Genomic DNA, 22,498 nt, shown 5'->3' with positions numbered 1-22,498 from the left:
AACTACACCTACAACTGGAAGGAAACCTCCCTGACTTATTTAGGAGTTCAACTCACTCCCTCCTATACGTCGGTTTACAAGGCTAATTTCCCCTCTCTGTTTGTAGAGCTACGTCAGCTAATGGCCAGGTGGGATCCTCTTCCCATGTCATTTTTTGGGCGCATAGCAGCGGTCAAAATGACCTTGCTCCCTAAATTACTGTACTACTTTGAGACTTTGCCGGTAGCAGTACCTATGAAGGAATTGCGGGCTATGCAGTCTTCTATCCTCAGGTTCATATGGCACTCCGGCAGACATCGAATTCCGAAATCAGTTTTATTATCGGGTCGATCCGCGGGTGGGCTATCGGTCCCTGATGTGGTGAAGTACTACTGGGCGGCACACCTCCGTCGCATACCCAGCTGGGTGTCTTTAAGGGCGTACAATAAATGGACCGAAATAGAGAAGCTATGGATGGCCCCGGTCCACCCAAACTCCCTGTTATGGGGTGACCCACTAGTAATGCCGACTGCATCTTTATTGGGTCCCATGAGATTTCAAAGGGAGGTGTGGGAAACCTGTAAAAACCGCTTCCATTTGGCATCGGGTTGCCCGCCCTTGACTTCGGTACTCTACACTCCCACTATTCCGGGGGGCACTACCTCCCGAATAGTCCGATTGTGGACGGGAATTGAGGTATTTCACCTGGCTGATATGGTTGATCCCCACACGCAAGAGCTTCACCCGTTTTCATACTTTCAAAAACATCATAATATTCCCTCCGCTGCGTTCTTTCACTATCTTCAGGTTAGACATTACATGCAGCAAACTTTTAGATCCACGCGGGTTACTGCACCTACAAGCTTCGAAAGGTTATGTCGGTATGCTACCACCACTAGGGGGCTTATCTCAGCCATTTATGCATTATTGCTATCCCCGGAGGGTTCCCCTCCGCCTGGGCATAGATACATGTTGAAGTGGGAGGCCTTACTGAATAAATCCATCCCGCTCTCATTGTGGCAGATTATTTGGTCGCAAGCAGCTAAAACCTCCATCTGCACTGCATATAAGGAAAACCAATATAAAATCCTTATGTTTTGGTACCATACCCCTGCCTTTCTGCATAGCTTCAATCCGGGTATTCCGTCGGATTGCTGGCGATGTAGAGGTCAGAGAGGTGATCTGTTCCATATTTTCTGGAGCTGTTCACTGGTACAACAGTATTGGTTGGAAGTTAAGAACTTGGCATTGGCAGTGTTGCAGCAGGATATTCCCTTAGACCCTCTTCATTACCTCCTAAATGTTCCCCCTAGGTCTTTGGGGAAATCACCAGCTCGACTCTTTCGACACTTTCTTACAGCCGCTAAGACGTTGATAGCATGGAAATGGAGACAGACAACCCCTCCCTCCCACATCGACTTAGTAACTAGAATTAGGGAAATACGTACAATGGAGCATATGACGGCCTCTATTGACAATGAACTGGACAGGTTCAAAGTGGTGTGGGACCCGTGGGACAAGTATTGGATACAGGGAACTCAAGATTAGGTGGTAGGTGGAGCTCCGACTATCCCCCCCCCTCACCCCCTTAAACCCCTGTGTTTTTTCCCAGATGTTTTGTCTGTCTATTGAAAGTTACTGTCTTACTATGTGAATTGCATGGCCCTTCATGCTGCTCTAAGTTATATGTATATTGTTGAAAAATTTTCAATAAAAACACAGTTGAAACCAATATAATGGCTCACACAGATGCCCCCATGCAGTATAATGCCCAAACAAATTCCCCCGTACAGCATAATGCCACAATAGCTTCCCCATTCAGCATAATGCCCCCAAAGCTGCCCATACAGTAAAATGCCCATACAGATGCCCCTGTACAGTATAATGGCCCCATAGCTGCCCCATACAGTATAATACCCCATAACTGCCCCTTACAGTATAAAGCCCCATAACTGCGCCATACATACAGTATAATGCCCCCTAGCTGCCGTTATACAGTTGAATACCCCCAAAGCTGCCTCTAGTACCAGTGCCCATATAGATAGTGCCCCTATATAGTGCCACAGTTTCCATGTTGATACTGCCACCCCCCTGTAGATAGCGCTAACCCCGCCCATTAGATAGCGCCATTGGTACTCCCTCTAAGAGCGGAATCCCCAGCCAGAAAATAGGCCGGGGATTCCGCTCCTAGAGGGAATCACTGATGTCACTGTCCATATATGGACAGGGACGTCAGTGGCTACTCCTTGAGCGGAATCCCCATTGCCGACTCTGACCGGGGATTCTGCTCCAGGAGTAGTCACTAACGTCACTGTCCATAAATGGACAGTACCGTCAAGGCCTTCCCCCAGCACAGCGCTACTTTAAAGTAGCGCTGTTCCTGGGGAGTCCTCGGCGAGGGGAGGAGCTCCCTCTGCTCCTCCGCTATGAACTAATTCTGAAGCAGGGAGCTGAATCCGGAACGGTTGGGAGGTATGAGTATATAGCGACTAGTTTCTTAAAGAGAGATTGCCCAAAATTAGAAAAACACGGCTGATTTTTTTCCCCAAAGACAGCGCCACACCTGTTCACAGGTTGTATATGGCATTGCACCTCAGCCCCATCACTTCAATGGAACCGAGTTGTAATACCAGACAAACCATAGGCAGGCGTGGTGTTACTGCTGGAAGAAAGCAGCCATGTTTTTTTAATTACAGACAATCCCTTTAAGAACGTAATGACCTTTGATAGGGAGACTCATGTATAAAACAGTCTCAGGCTAAAGGTGACCTTGTTGCCCATAACAACCAATCCCCATTTCCTTTCTCTAATGCAGTTTAAATAATAAAAGCTTAACTCTGATTGGTTGCTACGGGCAACAAGGCCAATTTATTTTTCTTGCCCAGGACACAAGACCTAGTTTATAAACCCACAAAATGGCCACTTCCCAAATGACAGTCCACAGGTGCCCCAGACTATATATAACTTGACACAATGGTAGAATAGAAGAACGCTGCCCTCACAGATAGAATTTTTTTTTGGGGTGGATTAAACAATAAAAAAAAAAACAACATGGCTGCCAGGTTTGGGAACGAATTGATGAGTCAAGCGGTTTGTCATTGACCTAGTCCTGTCAGGGACACGTGCATTAAAAAAAAAATCAGTGTCTTTATCCCACACAGAGCTGCAGCCTAGCAACACAGTCGGCAAGAGACACCGCTCAGGAAAACAGCGAGATCGTGAACGCCTCCTGTGTGGAAGGAGCTCGTCGACATCTTCTTAGTGCGTCGCTGCCTTCAGAATAGAAGATGCTTAAGAAACATCTCGGGTCTTAACATAACCGCGTTAAACCCGCACGGGACGCAGACCGCAAATCCCTATTACAAAGGATTCTGTACAGAATTCACGTTTTAATTAAAGCCCCATTTACACTAAGCCTTTCCGAACGATTACAGATTTGTAATGATAATTACCTTTCGTAAACGAGAAAGACTAATCAACGATAAAAATATCATTCGTCGTTGCCGAAAATAATCGTATATGAAAAATTTTAAAGGATTGCCAACGAGTGGAGGGTTTATCGTTCCACTAATCGCCGATTGCTCCATGTACGCCGGCCTTTACACGCAGAAATTCGCCCACAAACAAATTTAAAACGAGAGGCTAACCTCTTGCAGGCTTACACCATAAGGCCTCATGCACACCACCGTGACCGATTTATTTCTATGGGGCCGGTGCTTTTTGCGGATCCGTTGCTCCGTTCCCCAAATTATAAAACACGTCCTATCCCTTTCCGTTTTTGCAGACCCGTGCCGCCACTCAAGTATATGGGTCCGCAAAAATAACGGACAGCACACAGGAGACATACCGACCGCTTTTTGCAGATACGATGCTAGAAATTGTCAGGGGAAGTCTGATCACGTGACCTACCTGTCCGATCAAGGACCGCGAAATACGGATGACACACGGAAACAACACGTCCGTAATATACGAACATACGCAACGGAAGCAACTCGAAGGTATTGCAGACCCAAATATGGACAATAGAATCCATAGTTTGCGGCACGATCAACGGCAACGGACGTGTGCATGAGGCCTTACACGGCCCCTTCATGGTCATGAGGTTCTGACACATTGTCTCCCCCCCCCCCCAAATAAGACGCATGACCCTCTGGTCGCTACCCCTTTCTCATAATGGAGTGTATGTGGCTACGAGGCACCCAGAGCAGCTCACATCATCCATAGGGAAGGACAATTAGGTCAATCTGAGATGGGCATCCCGGTCTACAGGCCCCGCCGCAGCCGTAAGGGATTTCTCGATTGTACAAACGCCTTTTTTCAATGCTTATTAGGGTCTATATGGGCAGGTCGGCTGAGAAACGTATTATATGGGTACTGCTCTATACAGGCAGGGTGCTGTATACTCTCTCTGAAGCAACATATAGGTTACAATTTTCTTATCCAGAGTTGGGAAAGGCTTTTCTAATTCCTCTGTTATTCCTCATGGAAATGTATAAATAAATTGCCAATTGGGTGTTGTCATTACCCTTTTTAATAGGGTGTGTTCCATACATACTAAAGCCTTTGATTGGCTGCAGTGGTCACACGGGATAAAATGACCTGGATGAAGAAGCACAGAATTTTTAGTTGTGTTTTCTGCGGCATAATCGCTGCTGTTCTGCCGCAAAAAAAAAACGTAACATTTGCTGCGGGTTTTACCTCTCCATTTCATTCAAAGGGGAAAACCTGCAACAAATAATCAGCGATTACGCAAATACAATTGACATGCTGCGGATTGAAAAACTGCACCGCAGTTCAATTTCTGAGTGTTTTTTTCGCTCAACATTTACGCTACGTGTGAACTTACCCTTATAGTGTCAGCACTGATTGGACATTGGAGAGTGTGTTGGACAAGGGGTATGATAAAACCCAATTGTTCATTAAATCACACATTTCCAGGAGGAATAACAGAGGAACAACTCCATACAGAGTTTAAAAAAAAATATGCTCCAAAATTTTTATTTTATGGGAAATACAAGTGTTTACTAAAACAGACATGTCAGGGGAGCCGACTGGTCCTCTTTAATCCAATGCCACGTCTAGTACCAACCTATTCCAGTGCCCCATTCATTCAGTGCATATGTGTATGCAGCTCAAAGCAGAACTGCCATTACCAGAGAATGAGGAAGGATAAATATAGCCCCAGCCCTCTATGTACGACTCAGCGGTGCATGAAAAATACGGATTCATTGGTTTTTCCCTATTCAGTCTCACTGTATAGAGGGGTCATTGTCACAGGATTACGGTATTTTCTCATGCTAGGTGATACTACACCTCACCCATACAATGCCCCATTCAGGTTTCCTATGTACATGTTAACCCAGTAGTAGCTCGTTTATCACTATTAGGGTATGTTCACACAGCTTATTTTCGGATGTTATACGAGCCGTAAACGGGCGAAAAAATCGGAAGCATAACGCTGACAAACATCTGCCCATTGATTGCAATGGGAAAATAGCGTTCTGTTCCGAAGGGCCGTTTTTTGACGCGGCCGTTTTGAATAACGGCTGCGTAAAAAAACGGCCGCGAAAAACAAGTGCATGTCACTACTTCAGCCGTTTTTCCATAGACTCTATAGAAAAACAGCTCCAAAAACGGCCGTAAAAAAACGAGAGTGGCTTAAAAAACGTCTGAAAATCAGGAGACGTTTTCCCTTGAAAACAGCTCCGCATTTTCAGAGTTTGTGTGTGAACATACCCTTACCAGGCCTGGGCTGTGACTACGCCCAGGCCTGACTACGGCATAGACCTGTTCCAACTAGAGTTACAATATCTTTGGAACGATAATTCTAGACATAGTTGAACATGCAACGAGAAAAATATAGACGACACTCATATAAGCTCGTATTTCGATAAAGCAGTGCCGGCACAGGTCGGCGCAATGCTAGGGCCGGGCGATTATGACCTAAAACAAAATCACGATTAATTGAACATGTGACCTCGATTGCGATCAATGAATGATTATTTAGACCAAACCCCTTTTTGCATACCACGCCCCCCACACAGGCCATTGAATATTTATGCACATTCTGCTGTATACTACTGTATATAATATACCCCATGACACTGTCCCCACAGTATAATACCCCCATAACTTCCCTCCCTACGGTATAATGCCCCCCATTGCTGCCCCCACACAGACCCAATAGTACCTAATAAAATAAATGCTTACCTAACCCGTTCCAACAACGCGTGGAGAGTCTGTGTTGCTCGGCGCAGACAGGCGTGATGACATCACTGCCTCGCACCTGTAGGCGCCGAGCCGTGAGCATCTGGCGATACATAGCGAATGGTATAGCAGGGACCTTACAGCTCCCTGCTCTACCATTGGATTCAACTGCATCAGCGTCCTGAGGAAACTGAGGAAAAAATGTAAGGAAGGAACGGAAATGTGCAAAATAACGCCGGTCAATTGTGCCGAATTTCGGTAAAATTTTTTTTTTCTTATTATGAATTGCCCAGCCCTACGCAATGCCCATCATGAGGTCATGACTGCCTCAGTCTCCGATACAAGCTGCTGTCTACTCCTGCAGGGCAACCTCGGGGGATTTATTATAGGAACACTACTTCTTATTAAGTGAGAGGTTCCCATGATAACGTTACATTAGGGCATTACCAGTCAAGCGATTGCCTAATAGGTTCCAGAGGAAAGCAATACCATAATTTGTGAACCATGGCTAAAATGGGCACCCCTGGCACAGCCTTGGCATATGTCAGATTCCCTATGACAGTACGTTCCTCGGTATTTCAGGTCTTATGTTAATGCCGCTGAGCCTGACTGTGCTTATATTAATGAGCTTCGCATCCACTTTTCCGTAAATTGCTGCCAGATTAAAATACCAGCTCTCAGATTTTTATTTCTTCTTTTTGAGTCATCAGTTATAATGCTCGTATAATCCCAACACTTTCAAGTGCTGAAAATATTAATCTAGCATGTTCTTAAAGGGGACCGGTCTGCTCTCCGGACATGTATGTTTTAATAAACACCTATACCAGTACCTCTGTTATTCCTCCTGGAAATATATAAATAAATTGACAACTTGGTGTTACCAATCCTCCTGTCAATAGGGTTTGGCCGTACATACTGTGACACTGTCCAGTGCTGACAGTCTCAAACTGTGTAGGAACACTCCCTATTGACAAGAGGAATGGTAACTTCAAGTTGTTAATTTATTTATCCATTTCCAGGAGGAATAACAGAGGAATAGTACAATGTAGAATTCTAAGAAAAGGGGTTTCAAAATAATTTTATGGGGTACAGATATTTATTACACCACTCCGGACAGCACAAAATGAGCGGTAGTCATTTTTTTTTTGTGGTATGTTCTATTCCTGGTTCCCATCCCGACTCCGCCATTTACGTGTGGTAAAGCACGGCAGTTTTGCAGCCAGTTCAAGGAACATTTCTGGGGGTGCAAGTCCATACTTCTGCCGAAAAAATTGCACCTGGTGGAGAACCTGGTTGTGACCTCAGTAACAACCCCCCCGTTAACCCTTACTAGTCACATGCTGTACACCTTCTCCTCCCCCGGCTTCATAGAACAGCATTGCATGACAGCAACGTGTGCACGGTGACAATAGCGTGGAAATCAGATCCTCTCCCACTGGGTTCTCATTACCTCCCACAATCCCTTTGGGCATTACATACACAACATACTGATGCCCAGCGGAAAACGGTAACGATTTATCCAGAGTCCCATAGGAGCGTTACGCCAGCTGAGATGGAGATCTTTTCACGCCAATTCAACGCAGTCGCTGCTTAGCTTATTACAAAATGCAAATGACATTGCTCCATGTAAAAAAAAAAAAAAAAAAGCACGAAAACAAATCCGTTTCTTAGTTATATCCGTTTCTGGAAAAGCTGGGTGATGAGCAGTGTATCCTCCATTACCGCATCCATATCCTGTCCTGTATAATTTGACAGTTCTTCTATTCAGGAGTCTGGGAAAGCTGGGTGATGATCCCTAAGGATAAAGTTCTGTTACTGCTGAACCACTAAGCGGAAAACCAATATGGCCTCCAGTATAACTCCCACGTGATCGGTCACCCAGCTTTCCCAGACTCCTGAATGGCAACGCTGCCTAGGTGAAGTGATACAATACTGCTGGCTATGTATTAGTGAATGAACCCAGTGGTTTCTATTACTATGAGTGGACAAACTTACATTAAAATACCAGTTACATCACTCCAGGAACTAATTTGGTTATTTTTTTAAGCAGATATTGAAAACTTTCCTAAACGTCATTACAAAATAATTTTAAAAAAATTGACACCAGTAACAAAAATCTAGGCATATCGGCTGCGGGTAAACACCTAGCCTTGGGTATGGGGCACAGGTTACATATAAACATTACTTTTTTGGTGGCATCCAGGCTTTCAGAATGCAATAGCCACAGTGGCCTCGTGAGGTCCGGGCACCAGGGGCATTTGCCCCGCTCGCAACCAGCAACGCTAGCAGGGAAACAGCTGTACCTATAGGGGTATGAGCCCACGGTCCGGATACGCTGCAAAAATCTGCAGCGCTTACAGTAGCAGCAAAGTGGATGAAATTGTAACAAATCTCATGCCCACGCTGCGGGTAATACCCGTACATAACTAGTACGGAAATGCAGCTGCGGTGCGACTTTATAATCTACAGCATGTCAATTTATGCTGCAGGATCTGAGCGGAGAAATCGCGTTTTTTTCCCCCCCATAAACTTTAAAGGGGAGAATAAAAAATCGGTTGTAAAAATCGCACGCGGCGTTCTGTTGTGGCAATTACGCAGCTTCATTGCGTTTCCGCTGCAAAAAACACACTATTTGCTATGGATTTCTGAGATTCCACTGCGGACGTTCCGTTGCAAAAAATCTGCAGCGTATCCGACCCACCAGAACATACCCATAGGTTTCAGCTGGTTCCCCATACTTGCAGCCAAAACTTTTGGGACTGGTCATTATAGACTCCCCAACAATAAGGATCTGTTTGGTGACAGGTTCCCCTTTAGACATCTCTTACGTCTGCAAACGGCTCAGAGCAATTATGGGTTCAGTTCACATTTGGAATAGGATTTAATGGGGTCATTTACACACGTAGCAGCATCCTATACCATAGCGGCCCAGACAATTACCTCAATCTACGGTGATGCAGACAAAGGGTGGGCACCGGTGATTAAATCATACGGGTTTCTACCCACGACATTGTGTTACGAAATTAATTCCAGTTTGTACACGCAGAATGTTTACCATAAAGATCAACGATACCTGTGATTATATCCGATCAAGCAGTTCACCTCGAGACGGAGCCTGCTGGAAGCAAAATTACACGCCGAATGCCAGCGTGCCCGTATGTAGCATTACCCTGCCCTCAAATATTAGATAAGAGTTGGTCAAAAAGGGCAATTTCGAGGTTTTGGTCAACACTTGACAGGAAAGACCATACGACCGATGTCGGACACCCAATATATATCCTCTGAAAATAGTCGGCGTATGGTCATGGCCAGCGCGCCCATAGGCATGACGACCCCCATAAACGCATGTTGCCGAGTCAATACCACAGCAACACAATATCAATGCTGTCGGACTGACACGACGACCTACCATTTCTTGGGGTCATCGTACAATGATGGATCGTTTGCTTGTTGGCCATGTGGCTGAAGAAGTCTGACATTTCGGATGTTTAACCATTAACCATATCGGAAACCACAAGGCTACGACTTCGACAACCCCACTCCCCACTTGTGTTTCATCCCCCTTTTACATGACGGTAACGTCGCCTCTTATAAAATGAACACAATAATTTCCTGAAATCCTTTGTGCTGCTGGGGGAAACTTCATCCTTAAATGATCAGTCTGCAACCTTCCATTTATCTCAATTTCCCTGGTCACCCGTCATGTGCAGCCCTTTTCTCACTAAAACAATTAGTGGAGGGCGGGGGGGGGGGGTCACCGCCTCCCACTAGATCATATGTTGAAATACTAAAGTAGAAGGAGCATGGGTACCAGCAGCACAAAGTATTTCAGGTGAGGCATGTGAAAAACTTGAATGAAGACTAGAGGAAGGTCACAGACTTATAACAGAAGGACCAGGTCCCCACAGCAGCACAAAGTATTACAGGAGAGGACCCTGTATGAAGCAGTCATCTAAGGACTATGTTAGTCAGCATCGGACTATATGCATCAAAGGCAGTGTCATGATGTGAGGGGGGCAACGGAGACAAGTGGGTGGTCAGACCGACTGTGGAAATAGCAGGGTAGCCGACAACCTTCTCCTTCTATTCCCTTCATCACGACACCGAGACAGTCACATGCATCCCTGACTTTATTAAAATTATCACAAGTGGAATGATTCATACAGGATCGGCTGAAATACTCTGTGCTGCTGGGGGATTTGAATCTTTCCACCATCAAGCCTCTGATCTCCATCTTGTCTTTACCCCTTCCCTAGTGTTATAACACAATCATATGGGAGGACAGGTCACTGCTTCCCTCCAAAATCAACATACTCCTCTTCTGCTGCTGTCATCATTCCCATCATCTGATTGGTTATAAGCTATTTTATCCCCGCCCACAACACGTGGACAAACAGGAGATAAATGCAAACAAACAGGCTGCTCAAGAACCTAAAAAAAAACAAGGTAAAGGGGAAACAAAGAGGATAAATAAAGGTTTTCTTATATAGTTTGCACAAAACAATAAGAACGTATTCTCAGCAGGTAATGCTGAACTACAAAACGCAATTGTTAGGAGCCACAAAAGGCAACCAGGAGGCCTAAAAAACGTATTGTACGGAGGAATAATAAAAATAAAAAAGACATTCTGTCAGGACAAAAGCCAATGACACAAGCTGAAGCTCCACACTGAGAAGCCGTGACGTGGCACATTAGTGGCCCGCTGCGATGTGTGAGAGGGTAATGCCAAGAACATCACGATTATCTTAGCATCATTCAGCATTGTCTGACTCATTGTGACGAAATCCACCTGTTATAAGAATATGACAAAAATATGTCCCATTGGCAAGGCCGATCCCTCACACTATACCTTATACCGGTGATCTACAACCTGTGGCTCTCCAGGTGTCAAAACTACAACTCCCAGCATACCCTGAAAGTCAACGGCTGAGGGTTGTGGTTTTGCAACAGCTTGAGAGCCACCGGTTTCATCCCCTCGTTTACGGTGGAAATTTACAATACGAATATATTGCTATATGTGGCTTCTATTACGGCTGTCACCACCAGGCCCAGAAAACGCCCATTTCCTTATCTACGAGCCCTTTCGGACATTTGGCCCATTTCCTCACCGTCCTGACTACCAACTTACAGGAAGGTCCCCGCTTCCTGATTTAGAGGGTGCGATTACGACGAATAGTTCAGCTATGATAGCAGCTCACGCAAACAAAGAATAAGTCCTGGAGGCAAATCGGACATAACCCGTGGTACTTTACGGTTGTGGGACTACAACACCCAGCATTTTATGACAGCCGCTGCCTGGTAGGGGGTGTTGGGATTTATAGATCGCCAGTAGTAGGGGAGCGCAATGGAACGAGGAAGCAGACATTGTCTGAACGCAGGAAATACACCATCGCCTTCCCACAGAAATAAGCTAAAATTAGCTTTTCTTCTCACACACACACTTTATGTCCTTAAGGCTGAATTCACACAAGCGTACCTCACCTCTGCAGTTTTCCAAGTCCGAGGAGGACCCGTGCGGGACACGTTGTCACGGATCCCCCACAGACTAGAGTCTATGGAGCGGGTTACGTGACGCGCAGTAAATTAGGACAGGTCCTATTTTTTTTCACGGACCGTACACACGCTCCGTTGAAACAACAGTCAGGTAAACGGCCCCATTGAAACACATGGGTCCGAGTGACGGCCGTCACACGGAGTGGATTCACGTTCGTGTGAATGAGCCCTAAGACTAGAGGTTTTCTTTCAAGCGGCGTTGAGTCGGCCACAGACAAAATATAAAAATTGTCAACTCAAATTTTACGGCCAATACCACAGACCATTCCAATTTACGGCCAATTCCACAGGCAAATCATTAGCACATTTTTTATTAGTCATTTTCGTTTCTTATCCATTTTGTACCGCGCCGCAGAAGATGAAGGCACCATATCCATGATCAGTAATAAGTGCATTGATAGAATGAGGTCCTATCAGCTGTAATAATAAAATAAAAAATGTCAGATGGAAAGAAATTATTATTTGCTCGGCGCGGATCATGGATTACTGTACGATACTCATCGGAAAAAAACAAAAACGCCATCCAGGCTGGAGGTAAAAATTCACACAAACAAAACATATACGTGGGAATATATAGAAGTCTGAACATCTCCGAAAAGGGTTAAGTGGCTGCTGATATCTGACACCGCTTATCTCTGGTAAACCGTAGTGTCAAATAAGTTGAAACCCAAATCCGTCCAATCATGGTTGACCCCGATGACAGTAGGGTTGTCCTCATAGACACAAGGTTGTTACAGGACCACGTTGTCAAAATCTGTCTATCCAGCTTTGAGCCGGGGCTACCTCGTTGGGCGCTTTCGCTATAACATGGCATCATCAAGCAATTCCGATCCGAGTGTCCCAGACCCAAAAACTTGGATATGAACAGTTTTAAAGGTACATTGGCCGCCTAGCTCCAAGAGTGATTTTAGGGAATATACAGCCCCCCCCCCCCATATACAAGCAGAGGATCACAAAAGGATCCCAACGATAGACAAAATATTGTAACCCATCAATGAGAATTTTCAAAAACATCAATAGAAAAGTCCAAAAAGTTAGACCCCCGTTGATGACTACTAGGAGAATTGCCCCCTGGCTCTTGGGATGGGTCCAGCTACGAGCGAGCCATGTACCTATGTAGCATATCCATCAAACATCTGATCCTCGCTCTGCAGCTGACTCACGCTGGGGGAGGGGAGGATGGCGCTGCACTGACAGAACAGGTTCATAGCCGGGTCTGCAGGTCTTTGTAGATTTAAACAACGAGGTAGAAATATAGTAACTGATATATACATAGATTAGAGCTAGACCACGTCTACCGTGCCTGGGAGACATAGCAGAAGCCGCAACTTCAACGATTCCTTATAGGGGAAAAAATACAAATAAAAAAAAATAAATCGCAACCCCATCTTCCCTATAGCAATTTTTGGAACGACTCGTGTGCAACGTCCTGTTGCTAGGTGGACCTAGACATAAATGTCAGTCTATATTCCGCTGACGGATCTGCAGGAGAAGTCTTGCATGTATATAAGCTAAAGGTAGCAAAAACCACAAAAACACTATATAAAAGGAAAAGCTATGTAAGCAATTCTCTAGAATATCTGTGCAGCATCGGGTAATGAGCTATAGCACACCAAACAAATACCATGTATTTTCCAAGAAAACGTGAAGTGCAGATCTTTGTATTATTGGGAAAAAACAAAAACAACCAAAAACCGCACAAGAAAGAGCCACAGAGAGAAAACCAAGTTAATGTCGCCGTTATATGCAAACAAGAGTAAGTACGGAGTAAACATTAGGCAGTTCCTCGGCCCGTTGTTCTCCATGGTACAAGAGATAAGGCCAAACACACACAATCTACACTATAAAACACGGCTGAAGCGAAACGCGAAACCGGCCACAGACCCAAAACAAAAATTTCTCCCACATCATCGAAAAGAGTTTTTGCAAAGGAACGTCTGGGGTGGAAATCTATTCCACGGATTCAAAAACTAAAACTCTGGCTACACTTACTATATTTGCTGATGGATTAGGGTGAATTTACACATCGGGGAATTCAGGCGCCAATTTTTTTTACAATGCTTGTGGTTAGGGTTTTGTATACCCCATCCGCATCTGGTAGAAAAATAAATAAATCAGCGCAGAATTCTGGGCAGGTTAATTTTTCTGTGGCCTTGTCACGGATTTAACCTTTTGGAATGAAAAGGGCAAAATGCGTGGCAAACCCGCAGCTAGACGTGGCGAAAACAAATCCACAGGGAATCCAGATGTGTAAGGCCAAGTTCAGACGTAGCAAAGTACAGTACAATAGATGTGGAAGGAGTCTTCAAAACACCGGTAGCGAAGAACATTCGGCCGCAAATAAGGTAATTCATAAATTTTCAGCCAATTAGGTCGCCGGATTTTCACCCCTTCAATGTATGGGGTGAAATCCGCAGTAAATCCACACGTAAGGCATCATGCACACCAACGTAGTTTTTTTCCTCCCGTAAATACGGGTCCTTTGTCACACGTATTCGACCCGTATTACACCAGTATTTATAGACCCATGCCCGTAAATACGGACCCGTTGCCACCAGTATTCCACCCGTATTTACGGACCCGTTTTCTCTGCACTAATCGGCAGCCCCTTCTCTCTATCAGTGCTGGATAGAGAGAAGGGGCAGCCCTTTCGGACAGAGTTTCCGCAGTGATTGAAAGTAAAAGAAGTTCATACGTACCGTTGTGTTGGTGACGCGTCCCTCTTGACATCCAGTCCGACCTCCCGGGATGACGCAGCAGTCCATGTGACCGCTGCAGCCTGTGATTGGCTGCAGCGGTCACATGTGATGAAACGTCATCCCGGGAGGCCGGACTGGAGGAAGCAGGTAAGTTAACATTTAATACTATTAACTCCAGCTGTAGTCACTGTCCCGGGTGCTGAAAGAGTTAATGCCGATCAGTTAACTCTTTCAGCACCCTGGACAGTGACTATCCACTGACGTCGCCTAGCAACGCTCCCGTAATTACGGGTGCACACACGTAGTCACCCGTAATTACAGGAGCCCCATAGACTTATATGGGCCTGGCCGTGCCGTAATTACGGCCTGAAATAGGACATGTTCCATATTTTTCAACGGCACGGCACCTTCCCGTAAGCATACGGGAAGGTACCGGTGGCCAATAGAAGTCAATGGGCCCGTAATTACGGGCGGTTTTACGTTCGTGTGCATGAGGCCTAACTCATGAAGATTTTTCATAATCAATGCGGACTTGCGGCTCAATCTGTAGCGTATTCCTTCCACTATATGTGGACATATTATACCTTAGCATGGGGATTGTGCAGCGGATTTGCAACGGGACCTGGAGCAAAAGTTCAACATTGCCATCACGTTGCGGTCGTATCGCAGTTTTGGCCTGTAGTAATAATACGGAACTATAGCGTTGCCTCCATACAGGGTCCGTGCATGACCCATATTTGCCAGGGTTTTACTGAACCAAACATAGTGTTATGCGGCCATGTAAGTTCAGTTCAGTAGAACCGTGCGGGGTCCGGGTCTGGCGACCGTAATATGCACGTTAATATGCGGTTGCAATACTCATCTCAAACCGGCCTATAATAATTCTATCATTTGTATCATCCCAAATGTGAATTTCTCAATCACTGCCCTACGTTACAACAAAAAACAATAACCACCAGACCAATGGGGGAGTTTTCCACCAGTGGGAAATTAGATTCGGTGCTCCGCCAGTATACAAATGTCCATAGTTATACATTACTCATATAACACGATCATTTCGTCTTACCTGCTCGGCACCATATACTGTGGCAAACTGAACAAAGTCCTCCATTTTCACAAAGCCATCTTTATCTCTATCCAGGGCATCAAATACCGCTCTGAGACGGGCCAGCTCGTCCCCAGCACAAGGAGAGTCATTGTCCAGAGAAAATCCCAAAAGTGGATCACCCTCCCCGAATTGCATGAGAGCGGAGGCTGAATCCTGGGAGTCATGAGATCTCAGCTTCATACTTTCAAAGGGTGAACCTGTACGAGTTAATGGCAGCTCTCCAGTAGACAGAAATGAGGGCAAAGTTGTCCCAAGAATGGAGTCAGATTGAGGTTCTTGTGATGGAGCAGGACCATCACATAAGGACAATTCAGAAGAGGCATCCAGATAATCTGTAGGCAACCGTTTAACGTCAGATGTGTCTGGTAGGTCACATGATGGCACCTCCATGACCTTAAAATGGGAATCCGTTTCCAGTTCTGCTGAGGCATACATGTCCGACGGTAAAGCATTTGTAGATTTGGCCAATATACTTTTTGTGTGGTCATCCGAGTCACTCAACGACTCCAAGGGATCTGTCACCACAATCACTGGAAGCGGCGTGCTTTCGCTGGGCGATTCCAAACTTAATGAACCCACGTCAATGACCAACTGTGAGCTGGATGGACCATAACGACTTGAGAAAAGTGGAGACTCTGACCGAGACAACAAGGAGCCATCAGAAGTCTTGCTAGTTAGGGATTTTTCCAAAAGGGGTGACCCATTCCTGTAAATTTGTGATTCGGAGCAAAATAGTGAGGTTTCACAATTAGTTGAATCGGTGGAATCCACATTTTCAGTAGATGTCCTGGGGTTGGGTTGTAGATGTGGCTCATTGGCTGTGGGGTTCGGCAAGCTTCTGGAGGGGTCAAACAATAAATCTAAGCAATAAAAATCTGACTGTTCACCGTCGGAATTGAGGAAACCATGGTCGAGGGGAGTAGTGGCATTATGAAATGTAGAGGGCTTGGAAGGTGGGTTTGGTTCAAGCTCTTTTTGGAAAATGGTATTAAGGGATTGGTCGGTTTCAACATGAAAGTCTGTCTGACCATTGGTGGACATGGGTGACTGGTCACTTTGTGAGTTAGTTTGTAAATGTGAAAAAACATCACAAAGGGACAGCAAGTCATCTGACAGGGTAAGGTCAGCGTCTGGTGTACCGTCGCTAGATTCAGGAGGGGTATCTAAACAAAATATTGAAAAACTATCCTTGGGTTCCTTGGGCGAATTCAAAGACAAATCAGTATCAAAATCTAAATTTACCTCCGGTAGACCCGTTTGGTGCAAATTTAGCGTCCAGTCCCAAGGAAACTGGAAATCTTCTAGAGTTTTACTGGGAAAATTTGTGTTAGATGGTGTGTTGAGCGTTACAGAGGCATCACACAAGGGCACACTGGTGCTCTTGGGTGTCCCAGGGGTTTCGGATGGAGGGAGATGGGGTGTTGTGGGTGACTCAGAGGGTTCAGCAAAGGTTAACTGGTCAAACAGGGGCAAATGCACAGTACTATGAGGAATAAGGCATTCATGCGTTAGTAGTTGGGTAGTACTAGGTGGCACAGAGGATACGGAGAACTCAAAATGGTCAACGGGTGCTAAAGAAGATTTAAAGAAGGACATTTCTCCAGTGGTGGGTACATTAGTAAGTTCAGCCAAGGGCAACATATCTAAATTTGGCGTCAGTAAGGATTCGGACAAAGGCAAATGGCCAGTATCTGGTGTAGGTGGGGTTTCAAACAAGGGACACTGAATACTAGGTGATACAGAAGAGACGAACAAAGGGTCAGGGTTATGGGCCAAGGATATAACAGGACTGGGACACGAAGGAGAAGAAGCTCTATGGATCTGGTCGTGGGCATCATTTGATTCACAAACATGCAGCTCAGCAGTGTTGGGGGCTAGTAGGCATTCAGACAGGGGAAACTGGTTGAGGTCATGATGGAAAAGGGTCTCTAACTGGGTCATCTGGCCCGTATGGGGAACCGAATGAGAAAACGGCTTACTATTAACACATACATTGGATTCACACTGGGACAGTTCATCGCTCTCAAGTTGGGGCAAATGTTCACTATCGGGGACCAAATGTTGTTCAGTCTGGGCCAACTGGTCACTATTGGGATACAGAGGGGATTCAAAATAAGATAATTCATCATTATCAGAGCCCAAAAAAGCATCGGACAAATTATCATTTTCTAGACTTCGTTTAAATGCAAACTGGGGTAAACATTCAGTTTCTTGGCACAAACAGGATTCCGATGGGGGCAACTGGTCAATATTAGGTCTCAAACAAGGTTCTAACTGAGTCAATGGGTGATCGTCTGCATCCAAACAGGGTTCAGATTGAGCCGACTGGTCACTATCGGGACTTAAAGGGGATTCACGAGGGAGCAACTTATTTTGAGGGTGCGTACAATATTCAACCTTGGTCAACTTATTAATACTGGGGCCTAAACAGTAGTCAAACTGGGGTATCTGGTCATTATGGGGACTCAACGGAGATTCAGACAAGGTCAGCTGGTCATTATCTGGGCTTAGACAGGACTCAGACTGGTGCAACCGGTCAAAAACAGGGGGCCTACATGGTTCAGTCTGGTCATTATCAGGCGATAATGGTTTAGAGGAGCTTAACTGGTCAGTTTCTGGAGTCATTGAGTGATCAAGTTTAGGAATCTGGTCCATGTGATGAGACAAAAAAGTTTCAGACAGAAAAAACAAGTCGTCATCATCCGTTGTCAAACAAGACTCAAACTCATGATTATGTCTACCATCCAATTCCATACAGGAATTGACCAACAGTAACTGGTCAGTAACGGGGACCATAGAGGAAGCATATACCTCTAACTGTTCTGAATTATTAGTCAAACTGTACTGAAGCACAGGCAACTGCTCAAAGTCAACAGTCCCAGAGGGTGACGGTAAGGGTAAATGGTCCAAAAAAATTTCAGTCTGGTCATTATCAGAGTCCAAAGAGAATTCAGACAGTCGGTCAGTGTCACGGTCCAATATGGATTCAGACTGGAGCAAATGTTCAGGGTCAGGAGTCAAAAATGCTTCTGATTGGTGTAAATTATCAAAATTGTTAACCATGAGAGGACCAGGCAGGGTTTTATGGCCCATGTCAGAAACAGAAAATTCGCATATAGGTCGCTGTTCATCATCAGGCTCCAAATCTCGATCACCTAAAGTCAACTGGTCAGTGATGGAGGTTGCAGAATTAGATACAGAGAATTCGTAATGGTCAGGGGCCAGAAAGGGATCACAAAGGGACAATTCATCGGCCTCATGGGCCATTGATGTCCCACCCTCATTCAAATTGTGCGTAGAGAAAGGCAAACGGGCAGTATTGGCGCACATTGAGAATTCAAACCAAGGCAACCAGTCCGGATCATGATCCAGAAATGATCCAGAATTAGGAATCTTGTCAACGTCCAAAGATAATTCGGAGTGGGGCAACTGATCATTGCTGGAAACCTTGTCGGACACAGGATGGGGTAACTTCTGTTGTAGATGAACATAGCCATGGTTTATATAAGATTTAGTGTCAGGTAGGTTGGAATCCAAACAAAATTTGGGCTGGGCCAATTGGTCAGTGGTGGGGACCAAAGACTCAATGGACTGCTCAGTATCATGGGCCATGAAGGATTCAGCTAGATGAAAAGTTTCTATGTCAGAGTCTAAACAGCGATGCGAATGGTCAATATGAAGGTCCCACTCAGATTCAAAAAGTTCATCACTATCCAAAGGATCGGGCTGGGTTATCTTTTCCGTCTCGGGGCAAAAATATGACAATGGGTCAGCATCACAGTCTCGAACGGGTTGGGAATGGGGCAAGTTCTCATGATTGGCACTCAAACAAGATCCATGCTGGAAGTCATAAAGGGGCAATGGGCCAGTATTGGGCTCCAAACAGTATCCGGAATGGGGCAACTGGCCAGCCTCAGAGGTCATAGAGTTTTCAGGTGATGACAACAATTCTGATTTAAGATTTGTAATAAATTCAGGTAAAAGTTCAGCGTCACGTGTCACGCAGGATTCAGGCTCCATTGTTTCTACAACGAGAGGGGTCTCAGAAGGAAGAGGGAGGTCTGGGTCAGGGGTCAAGCAGCATTCAATTTCAGACTGGGGTAAATAGTCAATAACCGTGTCAAAATAGGGTTTAGATAGTGCTACCTCCTCAGTGTCAGGGCCCAAGTGGGATTTGGACTGGCAGAATTCCTCAGTGACCAGGGGCAGGTGTTCAGGGTCAAGATCAAATTGGGGGCCAGACTGGTGCAATTGATTAGTGTCAGGAGCTAAATCAGGATGGGACTGAGAGTGCTCTTTATTGCCCACAATGGATTTAGACGGAGGCAACTGGTCAGGGTTCAAATTTGATTCAGGTCGGGGCAATTGATCAGGGTCAGGAACCAAACATGAATTTATTCTGGAGTCTACAAAAGATTCCGCTAGGAGCAACTGTTTAGGGTCAGGTTCTACATACGATTCAGACTGGGGTACCAAACAAGGGTCAAACTGGGGTAAATGGGAGGTCTCAGACTGAGGAAATTGGTCAATGTTAGCAACCAGATGGGATTCAGACTGGGGCAATTGTTCAATCTCAGTGTCCTGCATGTCCACCAATGGTCCAGACCAGGGCAATTGATCAGGGTCAGGAACCAAACATGAATTTATTTGGGAGTCTACAATAGATTTAGTTTTGGGTAACTGTTTAGGGTCATATTCTCCATCCGATTCAGAATGGGGTACCAAACAGGGGTCAAACTGGGGCAACTGCGAGGTTTCAGACCTGGGAAATTGATCAACTAAATGGGATTCAGGCTGGGGTAGTAGTTCAATATCAGTATCATGCATGTCCACCAATGGTTCAAACTGGGGCAATTGATCAGGGTCAGGAACTAAACATGAATTTATTTGGGAGTCTACAATAGATTTCGTTTGGGGCAACTCTTTAGGGTCAGGTTCTACATCCGATTCAGACTGGGGTATTAAACAGGGGTCAAACTGGGAAGTCTCAGACTGGGGAAATTGGGCAACTACATGGGATTCAGGCTGGGGCAATCGTTCAATCTCAGTATCCTGCATGTCCACCAACGTTTCAGACCAGGGCAATTGTTTTATTTTATAGTCCAAACTGGGTCCTAACTGAGAATGATTGGAGTGATAGTGCGGGAACAGTTCTGCGTCAGGGTCCAACAAGGGTTCATCACGACAGGGCTGGTCCATTTTAAGAGGTAAACAAGACTCCCCGGGGGTAGTTTGGTCATTAGTGAGTGGTACCTCGCCAGCTTGGCGCATGTTGCTCGTAAACTGCGGCATCTGCTCCAAATCTGATGATAAACTATCGATGGGCACAGGAACCTGGTGAGAATCTAAGGCAGGTACCCGGCAGTCATCATAAGCGTCTCGGTCAGATTCATGTTTAGGAATAAGCGAGGAGTGGACATCTAGGAGGTAATCAGCGGACTGGGGAATGTTAACTTCAAGATTATGCTCAGATTCTTGACTGAATGGTGCCGGGCATAGGGGCATGTGGGCATTTTCAGATGGCACGATGATAAGTGGAGGCATCTGATCGTCCATAGAGTGTTTATAAATAAGAGACGGGGGATTTTGGGCAGAGTCTGGGGGTAATATATTCAAAGTGCAAAGAGTGAGTCTACCGTGCTCCCCGGTCCAGGGCTCAGTGGTGGCACATAGAGACTGGCAGCGCCCAGCCACCAGCTGCTGCCCCTCTCCTGCCCCCAATAAGGGCTGATCATGTGGGGACAGGAGAGGGTGGGGAGCAGACATGAGCTCACCCTGCTCATCCAGTATTTCTAGCCTGGGCTGCAGTGCAATGCAACCCTTCTCCTCTGCATTCATGAGAAATAAGCCCCCCACTACCTGCTGGGGGGTGATCAGATCCAGAGCTTGCCCCCTCATGACACCCCAGGCAGTCACATGAGGGTCCCCTTCCATCTTCATCAGTACCTCTGCTAGCTGGAAGAAGCTGTATTGGGCTCAGCACTTGCTCACATCATGTCCTCAGCCAGTGCTCTCCATCATACTCCATGCTTGGTAATAAGCAGTAGCTCCTCTGTGGATGACTCCTCTTCCTCCCAATGCAAAAAGATGGGGTCAATGCCAGTGGCCCTCACCTGCACTGGGGGCCATCATGTTTGCAGCAGAGCAGTAATCCAGGCTGCAGCGTCTAATATCGCTTGCAAGGTGCAGCAGATGCAACGGCGATCTCCTCGGGCGATGGGTCTGGCGCCCTCCGCAGACAGGGAATAGGGTCACAGCGCTGTTGATTAGGGCCTGGCAGATGATTTACGGGCGTCCAGCGGGCGAAAATCGGAATCCGGCGGCACCTCCATCCGATAGACTGCAGGATACTGAGATGGGGAGGCTGGGAGAAAAAGGAGGAGCGAGAGGAGGAGGAGGAGGAATGGCTGCTGGGGAGAGGAAGAGCAGCCTGTGATGTGTGGACGAGGGGTGCTAGGGAGATGAGATGAGGGTGCTGGGGAGACGAGGGGTGCTAGGGAGATGAGATGAGGGTGCTAGGGAGATGAGACGAGGGGTGCTAGGGAGATGAGACGAGGGGTGCTAGGGAGATGAGACGAGGGGTGCTAGGGAGATGAGACGAGGGGTGCTAGGGAGATGAGATGAGGGTGCTGGGGAGACGAGGGGTGCTAGGGAGATGAGATGAGGGTGCTAGGGAGATGAGACGAGGGGTGCTAGGGAGATGAGACGAGGGGTGCTAGGGAGATGAGACGAGGGGTGCTAGGGAGATGAGACGAGGGTGCTAGGGAGATGAGGGTGCTAGGGAGACGAGATGAGGGTGCTAGGGAGACGAGATGAGGGGTGCTATGGAGACGAGATGAGGGGTGCTATGGAGACGAGATGAGGGGTGCTAGGGAGACGAGATGAGGGGTGCTATGGAGATGAGATGAGGGGTGCTAGGGAGATGAGGGGTGCTAGGGAGACGAGATGAGGG

The 22,498-nt window shown here is 46.2% G+C and overlaps 1 protein-coding gene across 2 annotated transcripts in view; it reads right to left on the bottom strand.

The window, feature by feature from the left end:
- Positions 1–21,932, bottom strand: part of RAB11FIP3 (RAB11 family interacting protein 3) — a 64,360-nt gene extending 42,428 nt beyond the window's left edge. For both annotated transcript variants that reach the window (XM_075830484.1, XM_075830485.1), the window contains exon 1: positions 15,505–21,932. In XM_075830484.1, the coding sequence (XP_075686599.1) occupies positions 15,505–21,486 (5,982 nt within the window). In that variant the 5' untranslated portion in view covers positions 21,487–21,932. The remainder of the gene's footprint in view (positions 1–15,504) is intronic.
- Positions 21,933–22,498: the final 566 nt, after the last annotated feature.

This window comes from Rhinoderma darwinii, chromosome 6, assembly GCF_050947455.1.
Source record: "Rhinoderma darwinii isolate aRhiDar2 chromosome 6, aRhiDar2.hap1, whole genome shotgun sequence".
Lineage (NCBI taxonomy): Eukaryota > Metazoa > Chordata > Amphibia > Anura > Rhinodermatidae > Rhinoderma > Rhinoderma darwinii.
The sequence above is the reverse complement of the archived record's forward strand: the minus strand, read 5'-3'. Positions and strand labels throughout refer to the sequence as shown.